This window comes from Colias croceus, chromosome 7 (genome assembly GCF_905220415.1).
Source record: "Colias croceus chromosome 7, ilColCroc2.1".
Lineage (NCBI taxonomy): Eukaryota > Metazoa > Arthropoda > Insecta > Lepidoptera > Pieridae > Colias > Colias croceus.
Genome location: NC_059543.1, coordinates 7,408,639 through 7,429,414, shown reverse-complemented (window position 1 = coordinate 7,429,414; position 20,776 = coordinate 7,408,639). Strand labels below are relative to the sequence as shown.

Sequence of the window (20,776 nt, the reverse complement as noted above, 5' to 3'; positions counted from 1 at the left end):
TTATCGCACATACATCGAACTATTTAATATTAAACTGAATTTTAACTTACTATCGTTTTACTATTAGAAAGGATAATTAAGAAAAGTGAGTAAATACACCAGCTACAATAAAAAGTACCAAATTACGATTGTTTTTAATTTGCAACGTCGTGATCAAATTTTTTCTCTTTAAAAAAATGTATTTTTAAATCATTCAAATGCTACACGACTAATATAAATCTACCAAAACCGCGCCAAAAAATAAACTTTTTATTCATACCTGCCAGCCACCAAAAACATTATTCTTCTCGAGATACAGCAGCCGCTTGTCCGTGCACATCACCACCTCCTTAGCGGGGATCACCCACACGTGCGCTTCGTACGTGTCCGTGCTCACGAATTTACCCTAAATGTATACGTTATTTCAAATAAAATGGGTAATTTTTATTGTCCAATAATTTATTTAAAAAAGTTTATATCGTAGTAGAGCGAAAGTATCTGAAACTTTTGCTTTTACAACTGTAACAGGCTGTTGGTATTTTAATCAATGGCCGTCCAAGTGACGGATAATAATTGTATTTGACTAGTTAATTGTATTTGCACAAACTATGTGTGCATTTAGAATCTTTATTTTTAATCTTATTCTAGACGTAAACGCAAAACTTGACAAAAATATTTTTTTCTGTGTTTTTTTTTAACATGCGACACTGAATTAACATTTTTTAAACAAATACAATCATAAAACCTCGCTATAAATCAAATACGCTTTACCTTTTCAAGTTCAGATAGTAACTTGTATCCTTCTGCGTGCGATCTCGAATACGGCCTGACGCCCGCATCGGGCGGTAAGTAGCGAGCCGCTCGACGCTTCGTCACTTCTTCCGACATATCTGCTGCCCTGTTTGCATGTGTATAGTTTAAATAAAGGAACATTACTTTAGAATTATGTAATTCTCAAATATATTTATATTATAAGACTCAATATATTATTTGTCTGCATTATATTCACTAATAACAAAAAGTCAAATTAGTTTGAAATATGGATCGTTTTTACTAGGACTATAATAATTGGGATGTTCAATAAAGAGAAACGTATAATTTTATTTAAAATGAAACAGGAATATCGCGGACGTCAAGTTCACGGAGGAATTAACGGCACTACACAGCCCTTAAGCCGACAACACTGTAATCAAAATTCGCATGAATATTTAAATTCGTACAAACGATTGTATTTTGTAATGTTCAAATAAATAAAATTGAAGCGTATGTTTCTAAAAAAGTTTATTGTTTCATAAATTCCAACTAATTCAAAAAGCAGGCAGGCTTGATTTTGATTGATATTCCCCAGTAATTATTTGGTGATAATTAAAGACTTCGTGTCGCACGAAACCTATGTTACCGTCTCTACTTGTTATAGTCTCAAATAGAAAAATGGATTACGAATGGTCTATTATTTCCATATTTAAAGGTTATCTTTCCTATTTGTAATATTACACAATATACAATTCACGTCAACGCTACAATGAACAATATACTCTATATATCTCACACAATTTCAGAGTACGGTATATAGATAGGGAGGCGAGGTAGCTAAATGGTGTAATTAAACGGCGCCGTCGAGACTTATCAAAATCGATAGATACAATAATTTCGAAAAGAAAAGCTTCTATGGTAAAAACCATTTTAGCGGTGGGTTTGGCGTGTACGGATTTTCAAAAATGTAAAAAAAAATAGTTACTTGGGCATTCTCGAGCGCGTCAGATATTCATACTACGTATGCCCCAAGTGCCTCTGATAACAACGGTATACTAATCTGCCGGTTTGCGTGGTGGGGCTAGGCATATTAATTCGTCAAAAATGCACAAAAAAAAAATTTACTCGAGCGCGTCAGATTTTCGGAAGGGGTGTTAAGTAGGCCCCAAGGAAGCTCCCCTTAAAAAAACTGACGATTTCGGCGTGACGATAAGTTACGATGAATTTTTGAAAATGCAGAAAAAAAAGTCCTTCTGAAATACTCGAGCGCGTCAGATTTTCATAGGGGAGGTTTATCTCGGTCTCCTGAAAGCATATTTTCTTAATCTGACAAAAATGTTGGTGGGTTCTCTTAATCTGACCGAAAAAGGTTTGAGAGTTTCTTTTTTTTAATCATCGTTATTTCATATCAATTTTTCTTAACACCCTCAGTTTTCGAGATATACTCAAAAAAACCGGGAGTTTGAGTTTTTATGATGCTTCAAGTCAAAAAGTTTTAACTTTGGGCAAAAATGTAAAGAGACCTTTTTTGTGTAAAATAAAATTACCTTTTTTGTTTATTCAAACTTTTTTTTTGTAAAATGTATCGTTCGCGACTTATATAAAAACAATAGCGCTCGAGAATGCCGGATTAACGTTTTTTTTTTACAAGTTCGCGACCCTATAACTTGGCGGCGTCAAGGACTTATCGTCAGATTAGTTAAATTTAGTCTTAAAACACTAAAATCAACCCCCAATATCTTAATCTGACGCGCTCGAGTATTTCAGACTATCGATTTTTTTTTACTAATCTGATCGTCTATCCTGGGCGCGCGTCACTACTTAAAGAGCTAAATAGTTAACAAGGTTGTTCTATTAGGTCTAAGGTATCTCTCATATCTTAAACTGCCACGCTCGAGTATTGCAGAAAATTCCCCTCTTCGCCTCCCTATCTAATAGGATGGAATGAAGACAAAGTATATGATGATTCGGTAGGTAGTAGGATACGACATATAACGACAGGATATGATATAATAACAGGGTTGTGACTTGTGAATAGAACACAGCATTGATATCAAGGTATTATAATGAGTAGGATAGTACACATATTTAAATAGTAACTATTGAGTAATCTACACTAATATTATAAAGAGGAAAACTTTGTTTGTTTGTTTGATTGTAATGAATAGGCTCATAAACTACTGGACCGATTTTAAAAATTACTTCACCATTCGAAAGCTACATTATCCACGAGTAATATAGGCTATATATTATCACGCTAAGACCAACAGGAGTGGAGCCACGCGGGTGCTAGTCTACGATATAATGGCATGATATACGATGGATAGGATAGGATAGCGTGGACCTCTTGACCGAGGTGAGCAGGGTGCTGGTGAAGTCGACGAGGCCGCCAGCGGGGCGCAGCAGCAGGCCGAGCGCGCCGGCCGCCAGCCCGCGCGCCAGCCCGCCCAGCCCGCCCGCCGCCGCGCCGCGCACCGGCCGCACCACCACACCCCGCACACCCTCCACTACGCCCTACGTACACCAACCCCAGCTTGAGCGAACCCAGTTTGTCTTATATCTTAATAATTAACTTCAGTAACCCCAGTATTTTTTATTACCTAATGAACTTCAACTACCCGAGTCTTCCTTCATAGTGGTACAGATAAACGTGTTTACTAATTAAGAAAGGACCGAGTTCAAAATATGTACCATCGAATATTAACTTTTTTTTTTTCAATGTATTAAAAATTGTTACACTGCCTCTACACTACTCGCGAAGTTGAACGAGGTTAGACGAATAGAATAATGTAGAGAGGTAGTTCGGCTTACTTCGTCCAACTTTTTGTAGCACCGCGGACTTCAGCCGAGTACTTCGCCGAGGAACTTCGCGAGTAGTGTAGAGGAGGCATTAAATGTGAATCACTAATCAGCATTTGACAAGATTCGTTCTATTATTTCTACTTGATTAGAATTAAAAACCGTCAAGGATATGTTTTATGATACCACGTTCCACTTGCTATATTTGATACATGAGGAAAATAGACTTCATAGGTCAGGCAGGATCTTTATATAAAGCCGATATTTAAAGATCCTCCTGACTATAATGAAGTGTCCGCATGGCTAAATTAATTAATTGTTAGATATTATGTGCTTGTATATCATTATACAAAGTTCTCCTAATGATAAAAAATTTATAAACAAAATGGATCTTACTATAATCTGTAATATGCAATGTTAGTTTTATTGGTTAAATAGCACTATCAGATCTTCAATCTCAAAATGCATCTTAGTAACCTCACAAATAGCAGAATAAGTATATTACACAACTTCTAATATTTCGATATATTGCACCTTTATTATAAATAAATCCATAACATGTTATTCAAATAAGCATTACAATAATACAGAATCGAAAACTGAAATTCGATCAGAAGCCTCCCGGTTGTTATCACGGATCTCGATCTATATATAAAAAAAAATCTATCTTATTACTATAACGAAGAGCCAATTCTTATTAAATTGTAAACGAAAGCATTTATATATCCTTCGAACCAATTATTGGCTCAGACGAACACCCAATTATTGTGAATATATTATATAAAAATTGTTTTGCTTTGAATAAAAAATGATTGACCAATCTATTTCCTGAGGCTATTTCGTAAATTAAGGCGAAGAAGATTGATTTAATATAATTAGATTCGCACGGGGATGATAAAGAAAAAATATGTCTAACAAATAATTTATGTCAGGACACCATGATTTCGAAGGTAACCTTTATTACGTATCATTGTAAAGCTACTCTATATTTACGAAAGCTTTCCTAAATCACAATTATTATGGAAATAATGGACCATTACAGCGTTAGTGAGATTTGTGTGACGTTGGTGACGTGCGAAACGACACAGTTTATGATAGTAACGTATAAAATCAGTCCGACTACTAAATGACGATAACAATAGTCAACACATATCATAAAATATTTTATGTGCCCATAAATCTAATAAAGCATTCTGGCATACAATCGTCTTTGTTATAAGATGAATTCAAATGAAGTTATTCAAATACATAGTTAACTAAATATTGATTTTGAGCCACTTGTTAAGAATTTAGATAGAGCTTTATTTTGGAAGCGAACGTACTCCATAAATATTACCACTACACCGCTTAATTATACTCATTGCATTATTGGTTTTTGAGCCAAATTTGGCGTAACTCATTAATTATTACCTACTTCAAATAATTAATTTTACCAAAATATATTTTAGAACACTCCAATACCGACATAACATTTGATATTTCCCTTAATTATCAAACATTCAGTTAGACGAAAATTTGAAAGTAATTTAATAAATTTTGCTGAAAAATACAGATGAAATTTAAAGGCAATTTGACGATAAATGCGTATGCGTTATTTCTTAATTTATTGCCATTTACTTGTTGCCATTGCATTGTCTTTAAGAAAGTAAGAGAAGTTTTCTAAATAAAAAAATAAATAAAATTGCTCTATTTAAAAAATACTTCATAAACTATTTATTTAACAAAAAAAATTTGGGAGTTTTCTTTTTCAGATTTGTTAGTGAAATATATGTATAGGTTATAAGCAAAGTAAACGTGGAGAAGAAAATAAAAGTTTTTAATCTGAGAGTTAAAAGCTTCAGCTGACACGGTCTCCATTTAGTCTATCTTTAATCGTCAACGGGGAAATGTACATAAATTTGTGCCGTTATTCATTTTGTTATAACATTTTTTATTAATTATTAATTTATATGATGTTGCTTTTAATCGAAAAATGAAAACTGAAAAAATTCATGCGGATATCCGTGAAGAGATCCGTGCTAAAAATAATCAAAAGCAAACATACTAAACCATCAAAATCAACAAAAAAATTCCCATTACCTACTAGAATTAAACAAAGAAAACGACACAGACACAATGGATCAGACAAGCGGGATATCGTAAACAAGCAAGCATGCAGACAAGACAAGCTAATCACCTCTTGACGGCATCAAAGGATCCGGACGCGAAGTCGACCACGCCGGCGGTGGGTCTGGCCACGAGGCCGACGGCGCCGACGCCGAGCCCGCGGAAGAACCCCTCCACGCCCTGCTCGCGCGCGCCCTCGAACGGCTTCGTGAACACGCCCGTCACGCCGTCCACCACGCCCTGCACACCGCACACCGCACCCGCTTACACGTGTGTCCCACACGAGAATACGCAATACGCGCAGAATAGAAAAACCCATGGAGGGTTGTCGCGTAAAAACCACAGGACAGTTCTTTGACATATTATGATAATATACAGTTACATATTTTGTAAAATTAAAATGTAATACTGAAATGATTTAAAAGAGCAACTATGGAGTTTCTTGCCGATTCTTCTCCATAGATACTGCTTTCCGAATCGGTGGTAAATGTTAAAAATATGTATTGACGTTTCAAAAGTGCTTCTCGAAGAAGTCTAACTGAATAAATAAATGTAGAGTATGAATACCCTCAATTATGCCAAGTACTTGAAGTTTATAAAGGCGGCTATATCAACGTACGCGCAACAAAGATACGCTCAAATATAACATGCTTTATACGTATTTGTTTCACATAGTCCCATTCGCATCTTACTGACATGAGCAAAATAAATACTCTCAAAAGGACCAATAAGTCTAGTATAACGCGTTACTACGCACTCGTACAGTATATGCCCTATACCCCTACTCCATCCGCATAATTACCTTTTTTTTAAAAGACAGCGTTTAAATAAGAGCTAGGCACAGCCTGGGTTGCCAGGCTATTACTACAACAGTTGAATAAACTAGGTGTTTGTGACACATTTAAATATCATGAGGGCCTTGGACTATTTTTAAAAATTATCATAACTTGAATAGCGTATTCTTATAATTGATGATTCTGTTTCATTTACCACATAGATACTTCAGTTGATTGTTAAAGCATGGATAAAGACAAATTTTTATTACGCTAATAATTACAAAGTTCACTGAAATATTCTAATGGTCTCACAAGTAGCGTAGCCGGAAATTTCTTTATTTTGATACATTTATGGTATTACACGTATAAGGCCTACAATTATTTTATGACTTTTGAAAAAAAAATGTTTAATTACTCCTAACATAACTATGAAATGTTATTATCATTTCATGGACTGGCAGTATTAGGGAGAAAAAGATTTAGATTAATAAATTGGAAATTTTGAAATTATAATATCAATGTTATCACTAAAGCCTCAAGGAAAATTAAATTGTTCTTACCATAACAAGTCCTTTGCCACTCCTGGCTAATCCTTCTTGTAAATTAGCAGGAGGCTTGTTAATGTTATCTCGACGACGTCGTTGGTATTCCTAAACAAATAAACACAAAATCATGTTAGATACAATTTCTGAAAATTATTTGATCTATTTTGCAGATGATTTAATTGCGAAAAATTGCATTATGATTACTGCAATTTTGTCTAGCATATTAATACTACTCTGTATTAAAGGAAATAAAATTAATATTATATGGACATTTGAGAAGTTATGATTGTCAGCTGAATGAACAAATGGGAATTATTTATTTATCGATAGTTGGTAATAAAATAAATTCGCTGGAGGTTGATTGGTTCGCCGGTTACCATATTTCAATAGAATCGAAATTCTAGTAATTTTTAAAGATTTACTAAAGTACGTGTATAAAAGTTTTGTGCCTGTTTATGTGTACGTGTTCGTATGTACTTGTATAATATTATATTCATGGTAGCATAGGTTTGCCTGTGTCTTTGCTTATGTGCGTCTGTATTCTTGTTATCATCGTGTGCGTACAGGAGTACATGCGTATGCGTCCACCATCACCAGATCACGAACGATTGCGAGTGTCTATACGTACGTACGTGTATTTGTTGTAAAAATGAGCGAGTGTACATGTGCCTTTACAAATATTTCTACGTTTGCATGTGTATCGTGTAGTGTGTCCTCACCTTATCCAAGGAAAGCGCGGCGAGTCCATGTCCCATGGCGCCAGTGATACGCGACACGGCCCCGGCGGCCCCGCCCACCGTGTGCCCGACCAGCGAGCGCACACCCAACATCAGCCCCTCCGCGAACTCACCGGGGCCTTGGATCGCGCCCTGCATACAACAGATTTTATAAATTAAACTATTTATGGTATGCTGATCAATGTTTTCACAATTTGTGTAACCGACTCGAAAGACCGTTGATAAAATTATGAATACACTAACATATTATGTTCTTAGTATTAAAAATTACTGGTTCCTTTCCACACCACAAAACGTTTGAAACAATACTGTTTTCCAAACGTTTTGAAACAATAATGTAAATAGTTATTCCGTTGAAACTTCACTTCATATTCATTTTTCCTTAAAGAATCAAAACAATTATTATAACTTTTCTAATTAAATTTTCTTATCAAATCAATGATTCAATATAACAATGAATTTTATATAAAATAAAGATAATGTTAAACAACAAACCTGGAACGGTTCATAGAACAAATCTTCGACGCCCTTCTTCAAACCAATAACAAGTCCATATGGATTGCCGATGACGTCAAGTCCGAGCACCAACACGTACAACTGTTTCAGAGCTTGTCCCGTGTAGTGACTCTGAACTTGGCTGATCAGTTCCTTTTGAGACAGGAACTCGTAATTTCTTTCATAATATGATAACCTGCAGGCAGAAATTTTATTATTGCATCTGGTTTATTTGTATGAATTTTCACATTTTATAATATAGAAAAAAAAAGAAAGTAAATAGAAAAACCACGTTTATTGACAAACTCGAGCACATATCTTATCCAAAGCCGTAAATTCACTCGAATCGTAACATTTTGACGTCCTAACTTTGTATAAAAATATAAGTGTCAATAGTCGATATCTTATAAAACATACTCACTTGAATACAACATCGTTCATGTCGGTGAGCGTGACGCCGATGCTCTGCAGCACGGTGCCCACGAATGTCGGCAGCTGGCTGGCGCCGCCCAGAGAGAACGATACGTGCACCTGTATGGAAATGTTTGTGTTTAACTAGCTTTATCATACGACTTCGCACCGAAAAGTTTATGTCAAAATAACTTTAACGCGAGGCATGAGTTAATTTCAAATCTATAATATTTATTTTTATGTTTAGATATACAACACAACCGTTCCACACAGTCTATCATTATTGATTATTGATAGACCAATCCCATTATTGATAGATCAATCCCACGTAACAGAATATTATAATCTGTTAGATTCGTATGAGTTAATATCATTTTTAGCTGAATAAAGAAAAAAAGAGGAAAATAATACTTACTTTCAGCGGTGATAAATGTAGATTGTCGTAGAAGTTTTTCAAATCAGAAGCAGCACCTAAGGCAGCCAAATCCTCAAGAGGCTGACCTGCCTTTTCTAAATCGGCTTGGAATGCTTCCAGCTAGAGAAAACAGAATTAATACCAATATTAAATATCATCCAATATTTAACAGAATATTAGTAAAAAAGAATAGAAGTGAAGTGACAATTTTTTTATAGGTAAGCATGAATTGATATTTTATGTAACATCCTCGTCCCAGGATTCATTCAAAAATTTCAACGGGTTGCTCTTTAGTTACTTAAAGAAATTGATTAAATACTTGATTGAAGAATGAAACCTAAACCTTTATAATTATTATATTTATTATATTATACTCACAGCCTCTTGTTCCGTGAGAGATCGCTGCGGGAACATGCCCATGAGTGCATTTATAAGTCCCATATCGACCTTCACGTGGAACTCTTGGATCAGCATCTTGTAGTACTTGTACTGTCGCACCTTGCTGTGCTCCATTATACGCTCCACTATAGACACTTCGATGAATGGCTTCATGCCTGTTACAACAAAAGCACGTTTTTTAACAATATGTTAGAAATTAATTAGAGGTATGGGAAGTTGAAAAGAGGATAATGTTAAGAAGTCGAAAATGATGCATTTGTAACATGTTAATTATAGTAGTTCAATAATAAAAGCTTCTGAATAAGTTGTTTAGTTTATCTGTCAGTAAAATAACAAATTTGAATCCTCATTGGCCACGGACCGGGGCGGCGGCACGGGGGCATGAACCACCGGGAACGTTGGCAGCAACAACTGCTGGTCCACTTGCATGCCGAGATTCGTCGATAGACCTGGATATAACAATGTATGTACTCACCACTAGGATCCTCATTAGCCACCGACCGGGGTGGTGGCACGGGGGCCAATACCACGGGGAACGTTGGTAGGGGCAGTTGCTGGTCAATTTGCAGGCGGTGCAGACGTGCGTGCAAACGCCGTGAATGCGCCGTCATGCCGAGACTCGCCCATAGACCCGGCTGTTGCGTGCGACGGAGAATACGGCTTGATGGCTTTAGTATACGCATTTCGGCGAAGTCCACCTGATAGTGTGTCTTTATGTAATCTTTAAAACAATTGACTTAACTCTATATGTTATACAATAATACATGAATGGTTATTTTTTCAAAATTCTTCTAAATAAATGTGCGATCGTCAAATGATGGAATTGTGTGTTAGACGCTTTTGTAACGCGACGCAACATTAACAAAACAATGAATTTATTCTACAATGTCGCCACATCTATTTATTTTAATAAATCATTACATAAATACAACTTAAGTCTATATTAGGTAAGAATTAAAATTGTAACAACTATACAAATTATGTCACAAAAATTGCACACATCCTGTTGTAACATAATATTATAAATAAAGACACAAGTAAAATCATTAATTATAAAGCAAATTAAAAAATTACCTCAATCTTTTCATCAATAAGCACTCGAGGAGAAACTTCAGTATCGCTAACCATTTTTGCAGTTAGATACTTTTGGTATGCTTCTTCATATTGTACAAGTTTCTGGCCTTCAATCTTCTTGTACCGTCGTGAACCCATCTTGCATTGTTCCCATATAATACCAGAACTGTAAAAAATAAACCCTTATATCCTGGATCCCGCATAAATAAAATTAAAAGTGATTTTATTAGACGAAAATAATATTTTATTAATTAAACATGTTTCAAGTATACGAAGCGTGAAACACTCACAAGCAAGTCGGTAAAAGCACAAAATCTCGATGAGATCTTTGTTCTCTCTGCTTTCCAAAACAGTGGTAAGTATTAAATAAATAAATAAATAAATAACTTTATTGTCATAAAAAAATAGGTACAGCTTATATATGAATCCATAGGCTCCTGAATTAGTTAAATACTGTGTCTCAGGAGCCAGTGGCTTCTCCCATTAATTTCGAAACAGTATAGTTACCTACGTTATACAAAAGAATTAAATTAAATGAATGAATATTAAATGATATATTTTAACGATTCAAAAGCGTTTTAAAAGCAGTTCAATTAAATAAATAAATGTTTAAGTTCAGTTCGACGCACTTGGATATACTCATATACAGTATCTCCGTCAGATCGTGATCGTTAACGAGCGACAAGCCAAGGCCGTGTATCGCTAACACGAACTCGGTGCGCACAGGCTCCGCCTCCCCCACTGTGTGCGCGCCGCTAGCGAGCAACGCGTCACTCGTTACGAGAACCACGCGCTGCAGCCCGTCCAGGAACGATACCCACCATAGTCGCTCGGTTTCGGATATCCTGTTTATAAAAAAAACATATTATGAACATGAAAAAAAAAACAATTATTTGTTGAATCGTAATAAAAGTACGATTAGGTTCTGTAAATATATTTTAATAATTATAAATTTTTAATTAATTTTAATAAGAATTTATATGTAACAAACATTCAATCATAATTCCAAAAGTTGCTTATTTTTATAACAACTTTTAAATATGGTAAATTATCAGCTAATTAAGTTTTTAATAGTGTAAAATAAGTGTAATGGAAGTGTGTAAACAACGTGAACAAATAAAAATAACGATACTCACATGAAGTCTCCAATTCCGTCTTTTCTCAAATCATTCTCAATTTCTTTCTTTTTATACCCCTCAAAAATAAGTGTTCTTGGACCCGCAGGGTTATCCCAGGTGTACAACATCCTATTCATCGAAGGTATTTTTCTGAAATAATTAACGAGATGTACAAATTCCGAAAGAACATCATATTTTGAAACATCCGGCAGTAAACATTATTTCGTATTTCTATGGGACACAATATATTAATAACTATCTACCTTAAATCCTAAAAAATATGAACATGAATGTAACGCGTTATTATGCGAACACAACAGTTGCTAACAAATTTAATTATTATTTGAATGACCATGTATAATAAAACATAAGCATAATTCAGAAATTATCTCGGATACACAAAGCCTCTAATTTGTTTGCTCTCACCTGACATTAACGTTCTCCTTCTCGTACACGGTGAGCGTGTGGTCGGTGCAGTTGACGAGCAGCGCGGGCGCGTGCCCGTCGCGGTACTGGCGCACCGTTATGTATGTGCCACCTTCGCTTAGTTGTACTTCTACGTGCAGACCGCCGTACTGTGGAGTGGTTTATAAAGTTATAATTATAGTGAACTAGGTATTTTTACAATAATTACGGTGTTCCCGAACAACTACGACATTGGGGCCTTCAAGAAAAGAGCTTATTTGTCCATAAAAGGCCGGCAAAGCACCTGCAACACTTCTAGTGTTACAAGTGTTTTGGGCGGTGGTGACCACTTAACATCAGGTGGCCCACCTGCCCCTTTGCTTGCTCTGACATAAAAAAAAAAATAATAAATAAATCAATTATTTCTTCCAAAACCAGTACGTTATCATAAATTATTATGTAAATGAACTGTACTGTCCTGAAATACACTCAGAAAAATAAACAAAAAATTGTAATATTTTTATAGTGAATAACGAGTACAAGTAAATTTACTTGTTACTTGGACATCACAAATAGATAAATTAATGACATGGAAAGTAGTTTGTGTGCTTACCTCGTTATTCAACTTTAAGCAGACGCAATGTTGCTCCGTATACAAGAACGGCGCAGCATGTTCCTTTGATCCAGAAACACGTAATAGCAAAAGTTTGTCTTCTTTTTCAACAGCTGGCCATAAAGGTGAGCTCGAGTTTTGTTCCACCTAGAAATTATTAGAAAATCAGCATGCTAATTTTTTGTATTAATTTTATTTTAATAATACAAACCTCTTTCCAGGGATCTGCAGAGCGGTGAAATTCTTGGTACTGAATGGCGAATGGACACTCGTTGATGATAAGGAAGAATGGCGTGAAGATAACCATCTTTGTCAAACTGTTGAAAGTCAACTGATTCGTAACTGCAACCTACAACCAATATTATTTTTAATAAATCTTCGAAGATGTTTGTTCTCATATCATAAAACTTAGAACATAAAAAAGACTTTCAAATATGACATAATATAACTAAAATATATAGTTTGAAGTGGTACGAATTCAATGAAGCGCTAACCTGATAAGTCCGACCCTCATTCTTACAGATGACAACACCGGAGCTTCCAGGCACGTCCAAAGAGAATTTATCGGACCATTCGCCGAACTCGATGCGAATCGCAGCCTTCTTTTTACCAAAGAAATTTTTGGCGCGGAAAGAGAACATAATCGGCTCCTTATAATCTTTCGGGTGGAAGATTACATTGCCGGTCTCATCGACGTTCTGAAACATGTATAGTTCATTTAGCCTTCTGTTTTTCATATTTCCTCACTCAATCCATCATCCGTTTGAGTAATTTAACGGTGGTGCCTCCGTACCCAAAGACTTGAAGAACTGTACAGAAGTAGATAGTGTGTTCCTTTCGATCTAGATTTTGTAGAAATGGTGATTTATTATTCAATGTCTCGTTGGACCAATATGAAAATTCTGTTATGATCATGCAACATGCTTTAGTTGTGTCAAGTGCGTATACGAGGAAAAAAAGGTTTGGGAAATGTTAATATTTTACGGAAGTATTTTATAGATATGCAGCTTAAAAGCCCATGAGATGTTAAAAATGATGTGCTTTTCGTCGAGTATATAATATATTGAAGATTGTCTAACAATCTCATTTGCAACCTGTGTGTTTAAAAAGAAACAATACATTTACATGTTGCTAAAAGTCGTTTGCACTCACCGACAAACAAGGGGAGTGGTCTCTAATAAATTTACAGCAACGACAATGTCCTATCTGCAATATTCAACACTAAATTAAAAGACAGCAATGGCTCACATCAACAGTTACATCAAATAAAAAACATTAGTACAATCAAAAACACGCTTATATATCTACGAAGCATGCCATTTTACTATCATAAAACAACGCTAATTAATAACAAAACTCAAAATGCTAAAACGCAGTTATATCAATAATTTACAATTATCATTTTGTGGGTTATACTAATGAAAGCTAGGTATGGTTTATTATTAATCGCAGGCAAGCTGAGTTGTAAATATGTACAAGGTAGGTTACATGGAGATGATGTAGGAATACTAAAAAGTAAAGAGGCATAGTAAATCTAAAGCTGCTGATTATTTTTCATCACATTGATACCTTATTGGGGGTGCTGGAATCTTTTTCTGGTTTCTTTGATTTCTGCAATCACGAAATATTCATGACTTACAGAATAAACTTGTTCATATTATACAGTATTAATATTTTCTTACATAATATAAACGAAATTGACACTGTATCGGCAAATTAAATATCAATAAGAAATAACTCCTATATTTCTTAGGGTTTTTTGATTAGAACTTATGCTCTATTAGAAATCATTCAAAAATAAAGTTGCAGGCAAATAAAATGTTTCCAATCTCATAAATGCTAAATAAAACATACATCTTATTCTGAAAAATAAATATTATCCATTTACACTTTGAAATTCGGTAGTAATTGAAAAAAAAGACGTTAAATTTTGTTAATTTTTTTCATTGAAACAATATCAGTAGGCCCTCAAAATAATAAAAGTCAGTATGTTTTCAATTTACAAAATTTGTTCCTTGTTGACTCCTTAAATTTTATATATTTTAATAATAAAAGTAAATAGGTATAGCCGAACTTGTTCGTTATCCAAAAAAAATTTTGCACGATAACGTAAGTAAACACGTAATAAATAAAAATCTGGGCAGCGTTATCATTTTACGTCCCGCAAGTTGAACCCAATCGTAGAGTCGAATCCTTACCCGGTAGCACAGGGTGAAGCCGGTCTTGTTGAGCATCCAGAAGGGGCAGTAGAGCGACAGCAGCTGCGTGCCCTCCAGGTCGGCGCTGTGCAGGCCCAGCTCCAGCAGCATCACCGCGGGGCTGTCGTGCGACTCGAACGGTACTTACCCGGTAGCACAGGGTGAAGCCGGTCTTGTTGAGCATCCAGAAGGGGCAGTAGAGCGACAGCAGCTGCGTGCCCTCCAGGTCGGCGCTGTGCAGGCCCAGCTCCAGCAGCATCACCGCGGGGCTGTCGTGCGACTCGAACGGTACTTACCCGGTAGCACAGGGTGAAGCCGGTCTTGTTGAGCATCCAGAAGGGGCAGTAGAGCGACAGCAGCTGCGTGCCCTCCAGGTCGGCGCTGTGCAGGCCCAGCTCCAGCAGCATCACCGCGGGGCTGTCGTGCGACTCGAACGTCCACACTGACAGCTCTGCGTCCTCTTCGGGTAGGTTTTTAGTGCACACCCAGCATTTGTCCAGGTAGTTTTGGATCTGGAAAGAAAACAATGCATTATAGACACGAATATTGTAATAGTTTCGAAATAGTAAACAATTTTTTTTATTAATTATAAGACATAATAAACTAGACTCCAAAATTGCCTATAAGAAGGTTGACTAAAAGTCTATAAAAATTCACTTCACTATAAAACATGCCAAAAAAGTTTCTTTTCTTACCATAACAACAATAGAAGCCCTATTCGGTGCCAAATGCGACAAATGGAACATCTCGCCCGGTTTGAACAACTGCGTGCGTTTCAAGCCAAGTTGAGACACAACAATGTCCACGGGCAGACAATTCTGCATCTTGACCGCCGGCTTTAGCACGATGTCGTAGCACGATGACGCGAATGTATGCCGGTTGGAGTGCTCGTAGAATACTTGTTCCATTGTTCCAACAGCCTGTAATAAATAATAATTGATTTTATATAGTGAATATTTTTTTACATGGATTAAAATTATTATGAATAATAATATTTACCCTCAAATAGAACTTTTCTCCACTGTTTTTATCTTTTGAGTCACATTGTAATAATTTAGATATTTTCGGTTCTTGTTGCAGCTCTCGCCAGATAAACGGCGATACGGACACAGTAAAACCTAGAAACATTTAATAATATTTATAAAATCATTCACAGATGTAAACACAAAGTGAAAGTAAGCTAGCGTGAAATAAATATAAAAAGGTGTTACGGTCTTAATTTTTGATTTTGCCCACCAGAGAGGCTAGGCGTTGCCACGGTACGGCAAGTTCGAACGCAGGTTCGTTGGTGGTAAAAAAAAATGTTATAATGATTCAAAAGTGATTTTATAAGAAGTCTTATTGAATAAATGAATGTGTTTGTGAATGCCGCATTTTTTTCTCTTCTACTAAAATGTATCGTTGTATTATTAGGTATGGTTTTTAATTTCGAGGCTCCTTGTCACATTACCTTCAACGGAGAAGAATATCTCAGCGGTGGGCGTGTGCACGGCCTGCAGCGGCAGACGCAGCGTGCCGCCCGCCTTCACCTCGCCCAGCAGCCGCACCTCGTTGCCGCTCAGCGTCATGTAGTACACGCACACACCAACCGCTAGCGTGTTCGTCACCTAAGGAAATGCCTCCAATTAGGTTGTGGTGGAGGTCGAATATAGAATAAATTTGAACTGTATAATTTTTTTTACTTACAGAGTCTCGTTGTAACACAAATTCTGGATGCAAAGGATGTTTGGGACTCTTTCGATGCGATAAAAAAGTATTGTATAATATTTATGTGACCGATTCAGGCCCGACTGTGACTCGGACGGGCCAAGACGTTGAAATTTCAATGGATATTGTTTCATATGTTTCCTGGCTGGGTATAGCGTAAATAATACTTAACTTATACTTTTGACTCAAGCGAGTGTAGCCGCTACACTTCAGCTAGTATACCTATTTTTTTTTTTCATTTAGCAACTACAGTACCTGAACCACGCTGCGCAGATAGATATGCAGCGCAGCATCTTGCATGACGACATCGGATATGAGTCCGCGCGGCTCCATAGCGGCGGCGTGCGTCACGTTGCGGGCGCGAGGTTCGCCCGAACCACGCCGTCCCAGGGTGAAGTAGCGCTTGTCTGCACGTTCCACTGGCAATTGGAGTTCTTCGTCCAACTCCACTAACTGTAGGGTTATAAGTAACGTAAGATATGATTATGATGACGACAAAAACTTATTTACACATAGTTACAAGACAATTTTCACAATTGATTTTAAAATGTGATATGAAAATTCCAACGCAATATCATAGCGAAATAACACAGAAAATGTATTCAAAATAATATGTCGCCAACTCAAAGTTATGTCTTTCTAATTTCCTTAGAAAATAATAATAAAAGATTCCTTAAACAAACCTTAATATTAAGCTTGAGTTGCGGCGGCGGCTCGTTGAGCTTCATAACGTTGATACCGCCTTGCTTCAACTGCAGCGGCACACATGCGCCTGGCTCCAACACAACTTCTCTATAAATTCAAGATTGCAAACATTTTATTTTGTAAATGTTAATATTTTTTTATTAATTATTACTTTGTCATTAATTAGGTATTGATTATTGGGCGACCTTGTACAGTGATGTTATGACGAGAAAAAACACACAAACCAATATGCTTTAAAGGATTACATTAACTTTTGTTAAATAGTTACTTACCTATAATCAGAAGCTGTATACTCTTCCGTGAGAAAGACAGCAAAGTCGTGATTATTGTGCAATATTAGTTTGATTGTCAAACCGGTACAGTTGTGCAAAACGTATGGAGCTCCCAAGTATTGTTTGGTCGGACTCTAAAATGATGAAACACATTTAAAAAAATGAGTATTAGATTGTGTGTAAAGTTTAAAACCTAAGTGAGTCTTTTCTATGATTGTACTCACATCTTCCACTTTCGCCTTTGCCACCATAGTTGAATCAGCGTTTTCAGCTATTGCAGTTGCAAATGAATTTCCAAGTAATGTTAGGACCTAGAAAAAAAGAATAAAAATTAAATTTTCCGATGTCCATCGCATGCATCCATTGCATGTTAAGAATTTAAAAACACGAGACATCATTTACAGAGTCGTTTCTCTACTCATCTCCCTCCCTAAATATTTCCCTAACAATCGCATTACAGTAACGAACAGAATCTATGTTTATATATTGTAAATGAAGCCGATATTAAGACATAATATCAAATACTTTATAATTATTTAGTACTTCAATTACTTTAGGCTGGTTGCAGAGCTTGACCGACCATCAGTGCGTACGTCAGTCGCGCTTGTCATATGTATGGAAATTCATAAAACCGTTCATAGCTAGACCGACCATACGCACGCGTATTGTCATGCGTATTAGTGTCATAGTCATAAAATTGTTGATGCGTATCGTCAGGACCGACGGTACGCACTGACGGTCGGTCAAGCTCTGCAACCAGCCTTAGTAAAATATACGCACCTCCATCCCACTACTAGTGATAGTGATCTCAAGCGGCTCACTGCTAGACAACGTGATCGTCGTGTTTGGTTGACGCATCGCAACAGCTTGTATGTTGGCCGCTTCGTCGGTTGTGTCGATCGCTGATTGCGTCTCTTCGGGACGCATTACTATCTGATGTGTGGATCATATAAAAGGTTTTAAGAAGGATTTAGTATATTTTTGGATTGTAAATAGTTGGGGAATAATTAATAATAATATAAATTGTCAAGATAAATTTAAAAAGATGAATTAAAAACATAAATTGACATCTTAGTCTGGTCTTCAATCAGCTGTGTGAGTATTCAAAATATTTGTAATGTCATCAATTTTAGTACAACAACTCCTACTATCTGACTAGACTATAAAAAATCTTCAAATTCAAACACAAAATGCAGACAATTCCTATTGATCAAGCAAGCAATACCAATATAATTAAAAAAAAGGCACCACATTCTTCTTTTTTATTTTTTTTTAATCTGCCAGTACATACCTCCATTTTAAGTTCCCAAGGTATGTGACGATACTGATAATCCTTCAAAACTTCCACAGGCTCCAACAGCGGCTCCCACATGGCGCGACCAATGTTATAGTATGACACTTGCATTGCCCATATACATTCCATGTAGAACTACCATACAATAAAATAACATAATATTATGTTGGTATTTTATAAAGAATTGAGACATTTAATGCACACATATTATGGACATAAATTTAAGTTTGTTAAATTACTGTATTTGCGAGATTATAATACTAATTTGCGTTTTGTGATACTCTCCAAAAAGTCATAGTAGATGTGATTACATACACTTTTTTTCACTTATGTTTTGAGTCAAAAGGAATTATAAAGAACACTTAATTAACTTACCTCTGAGCTCCAGTCCTTAACTTGTCCACTAAGTGAGGCCTGCATGACCAGCACTGGTATGGTTTCATTACCGATATCCATTTCCAAAGCGAGCACAATAGATGGACTGGAGAGCATGCAAATTTCACCAACTGGTGGCTTGGGGACTAACTCCATTGATGATTCTTCAAGAAGTATCGCTTCTTCTGCCACCTCTGTAGAAAATTACGTACATAATAGTCTTACAAATAAAATAAATTAATTAAAGTTTTCCTTCTCTCCTTTGTTATCAGCAAGTAATTTACTTTCGAGTATCTTTAATCTTGTCAATTACGACAACAACATCAATAAATTTAATTTAAGTGTTAGTTGAATTCCAACCCTATAGTTTTTAGTGATTATATTTATTGTTTTTTTTTTCTTACCAGTTTTCAGGAACCAATATGACGAAGCTTTAAATGGCTGTATGTCCCATAGCTTATTGTAAAAGATCGGTTTATTCTCTTGCTCCACATTATCTTCCTCTCTGCTTGTCATTGTGGCCAGGACGCGGTTGAGTAGCGCTATTATATCTGTTGATAACATTATTATATAAAAAATTGGTCTGTCGTGTTATTATATTTTTTTTTGTTCATAACACTCGGTTACCATCACGATTTTTTTAAATCACTTAACTCACATAACTAAACAAATTCGCGTTGTATCTGGACATACTTTCAGTATCGTACGTGGATATACTATAATATGAGAAATGGTTTAACGTAAAAAGTAGTTTATAACTTCCTTTTACATATAAAAGAACACATAATACCCGCAATCACTATTATTGTCAAGTGTCTGTAGAATCATGGTTTTTAAGTGATATTTGAGAAGAAAAAAAAAACAAAAGCTCACCCGGCGACACAGTAATCTTGATATCCGTGAGCGCCACATCCACATGCATGCCGCTGTCGGGCGGCTGCGCGAGCGCAAGCGACAGGTGCGCAGGCGCGAGCAGGTACCGCGGGGGGCCGGCCCGCGCCGCAGCGCCCAGCGTGCGCACCACCATCTGCAGCCCGGAGATGCCGCCGTCCGCTACCAGCTGGCTCTCGCTGCGGCGCAGCTTGAAGCGAGCCTCCATCTGGGCGGACACGTTTGTAAATTAATGGAAAGTTAGGAACCAGTTTAACGACATACACATTGATTTACGACGTCTGATATGATACATATAAACTGATATTTATAAGCTACTAGCTTTCCGCCCGCGGCTTCGTCCGCGTTTACAAAGAAAAACCCGTTCCCGTAGGATTTCTGGGATAAAACCTATCCTATGTCCTATCTCGGGTATCAAAATATCTCTATTCCAAATTTCATGCAAATTGGTTCAGTAGTTAAGGCGTGATTGAGTAACAGACAGACAGACAGAGTTACTTTCGCATTTATAATATTAGTATGGATTTGACAATAATTATGACGTAAATTAAAAAATATATAATGAATAATATATTTTCATAGGTTTGTATATCGTCATTGTAACTGACAAAATATATTAGATAAGGTAAACAGATTATATCAGAAAGTTTCGAAACTGGTCAACATTTTTATATCAAATATACTAAATACACACAAATGATATATATTA

General features: G+C 36.3%; 1 protein-coding gene across 1 annotated transcript in view; it reads right to left on the bottom strand.

Moving 5' to 3' along the window:
- LOC123692973 (vacuolar protein sorting-associated protein 13) overlaps nt 1-20,776 on the bottom strand; it is a 36,247-nt gene that overhangs the window by 2,334 nt on the left and 13,137 nt on the right. The window contains exons 29-59 of the mRNA XM_045637831.1: nt 20,050-20,275; nt 19,581-19,727; nt 19,177-19,370; nt 18,799-18,936; nt 18,288-18,440; nt 17,732-17,818; nt 17,508-17,641; nt 17,214-17,322; nt 16,786-16,983; nt 16,274-16,430; nt 15,823-15,941; nt 15,519-15,743; nt 15,120-15,335; nt 14,195-14,236; nt 13,120-13,323; nt 12,837-12,974; nt 12,626-12,772; nt 12,034-12,182; nt 11,626-11,757; nt 11,119-11,334; nt 10,490-10,655; nt 9,891-10,113; nt 9,395-9,570; nt 9,017-9,136; nt 8,612-8,721; nt 8,191-8,386; nt 7,678-7,827; nt 6,974-7,063; nt 5,708-5,877; nt 751-877; nt 260-385 (exon numbers count right to left, since the gene is read on the bottom strand). Coding sequence (XP_045493787.1) covers nt 260-385; nt 751-877; nt 5,708-5,877; nt 6,974-7,063; nt 7,678-7,827; nt 8,191-8,386; nt 8,612-8,721; nt 9,017-9,136; nt 9,395-9,570; nt 9,891-10,113; nt 10,490-10,655; nt 11,119-11,334; nt 11,626-11,757; nt 12,034-12,182; nt 12,626-12,772; nt 12,837-12,974; nt 13,120-13,323; nt 14,195-14,236; nt 15,120-15,335; nt 15,519-15,743; nt 15,823-15,941; nt 16,274-16,430; nt 16,786-16,983; nt 17,214-17,322; nt 17,508-17,641; nt 17,732-17,818; nt 18,288-18,440; nt 18,799-18,936; nt 19,177-19,370; nt 19,581-19,727; nt 20,050-20,275 — 4,785 coding nt within the window. The remainder of the gene's footprint in view (nt 1-259; nt 386-750; nt 878-5,707; nt 5,878-6,973; nt 7,064-7,677; nt 7,828-8,190; nt 8,387-8,611; nt 8,722-9,016; nt 9,137-9,394; nt 9,571-9,890; nt 10,114-10,489; nt 10,656-11,118; nt 11,335-11,625; nt 11,758-12,033; nt 12,183-12,625; nt 12,773-12,836; nt 12,975-13,119; nt 13,324-14,194; nt 14,237-15,119; nt 15,336-15,518; nt 15,744-15,822; nt 15,942-16,273; nt 16,431-16,785; nt 16,984-17,213; nt 17,323-17,507; nt 17,642-17,731; nt 17,819-18,287; nt 18,441-18,798; nt 18,937-19,176; nt 19,371-19,580; nt 19,728-20,049; nt 20,276-20,776) is intronic.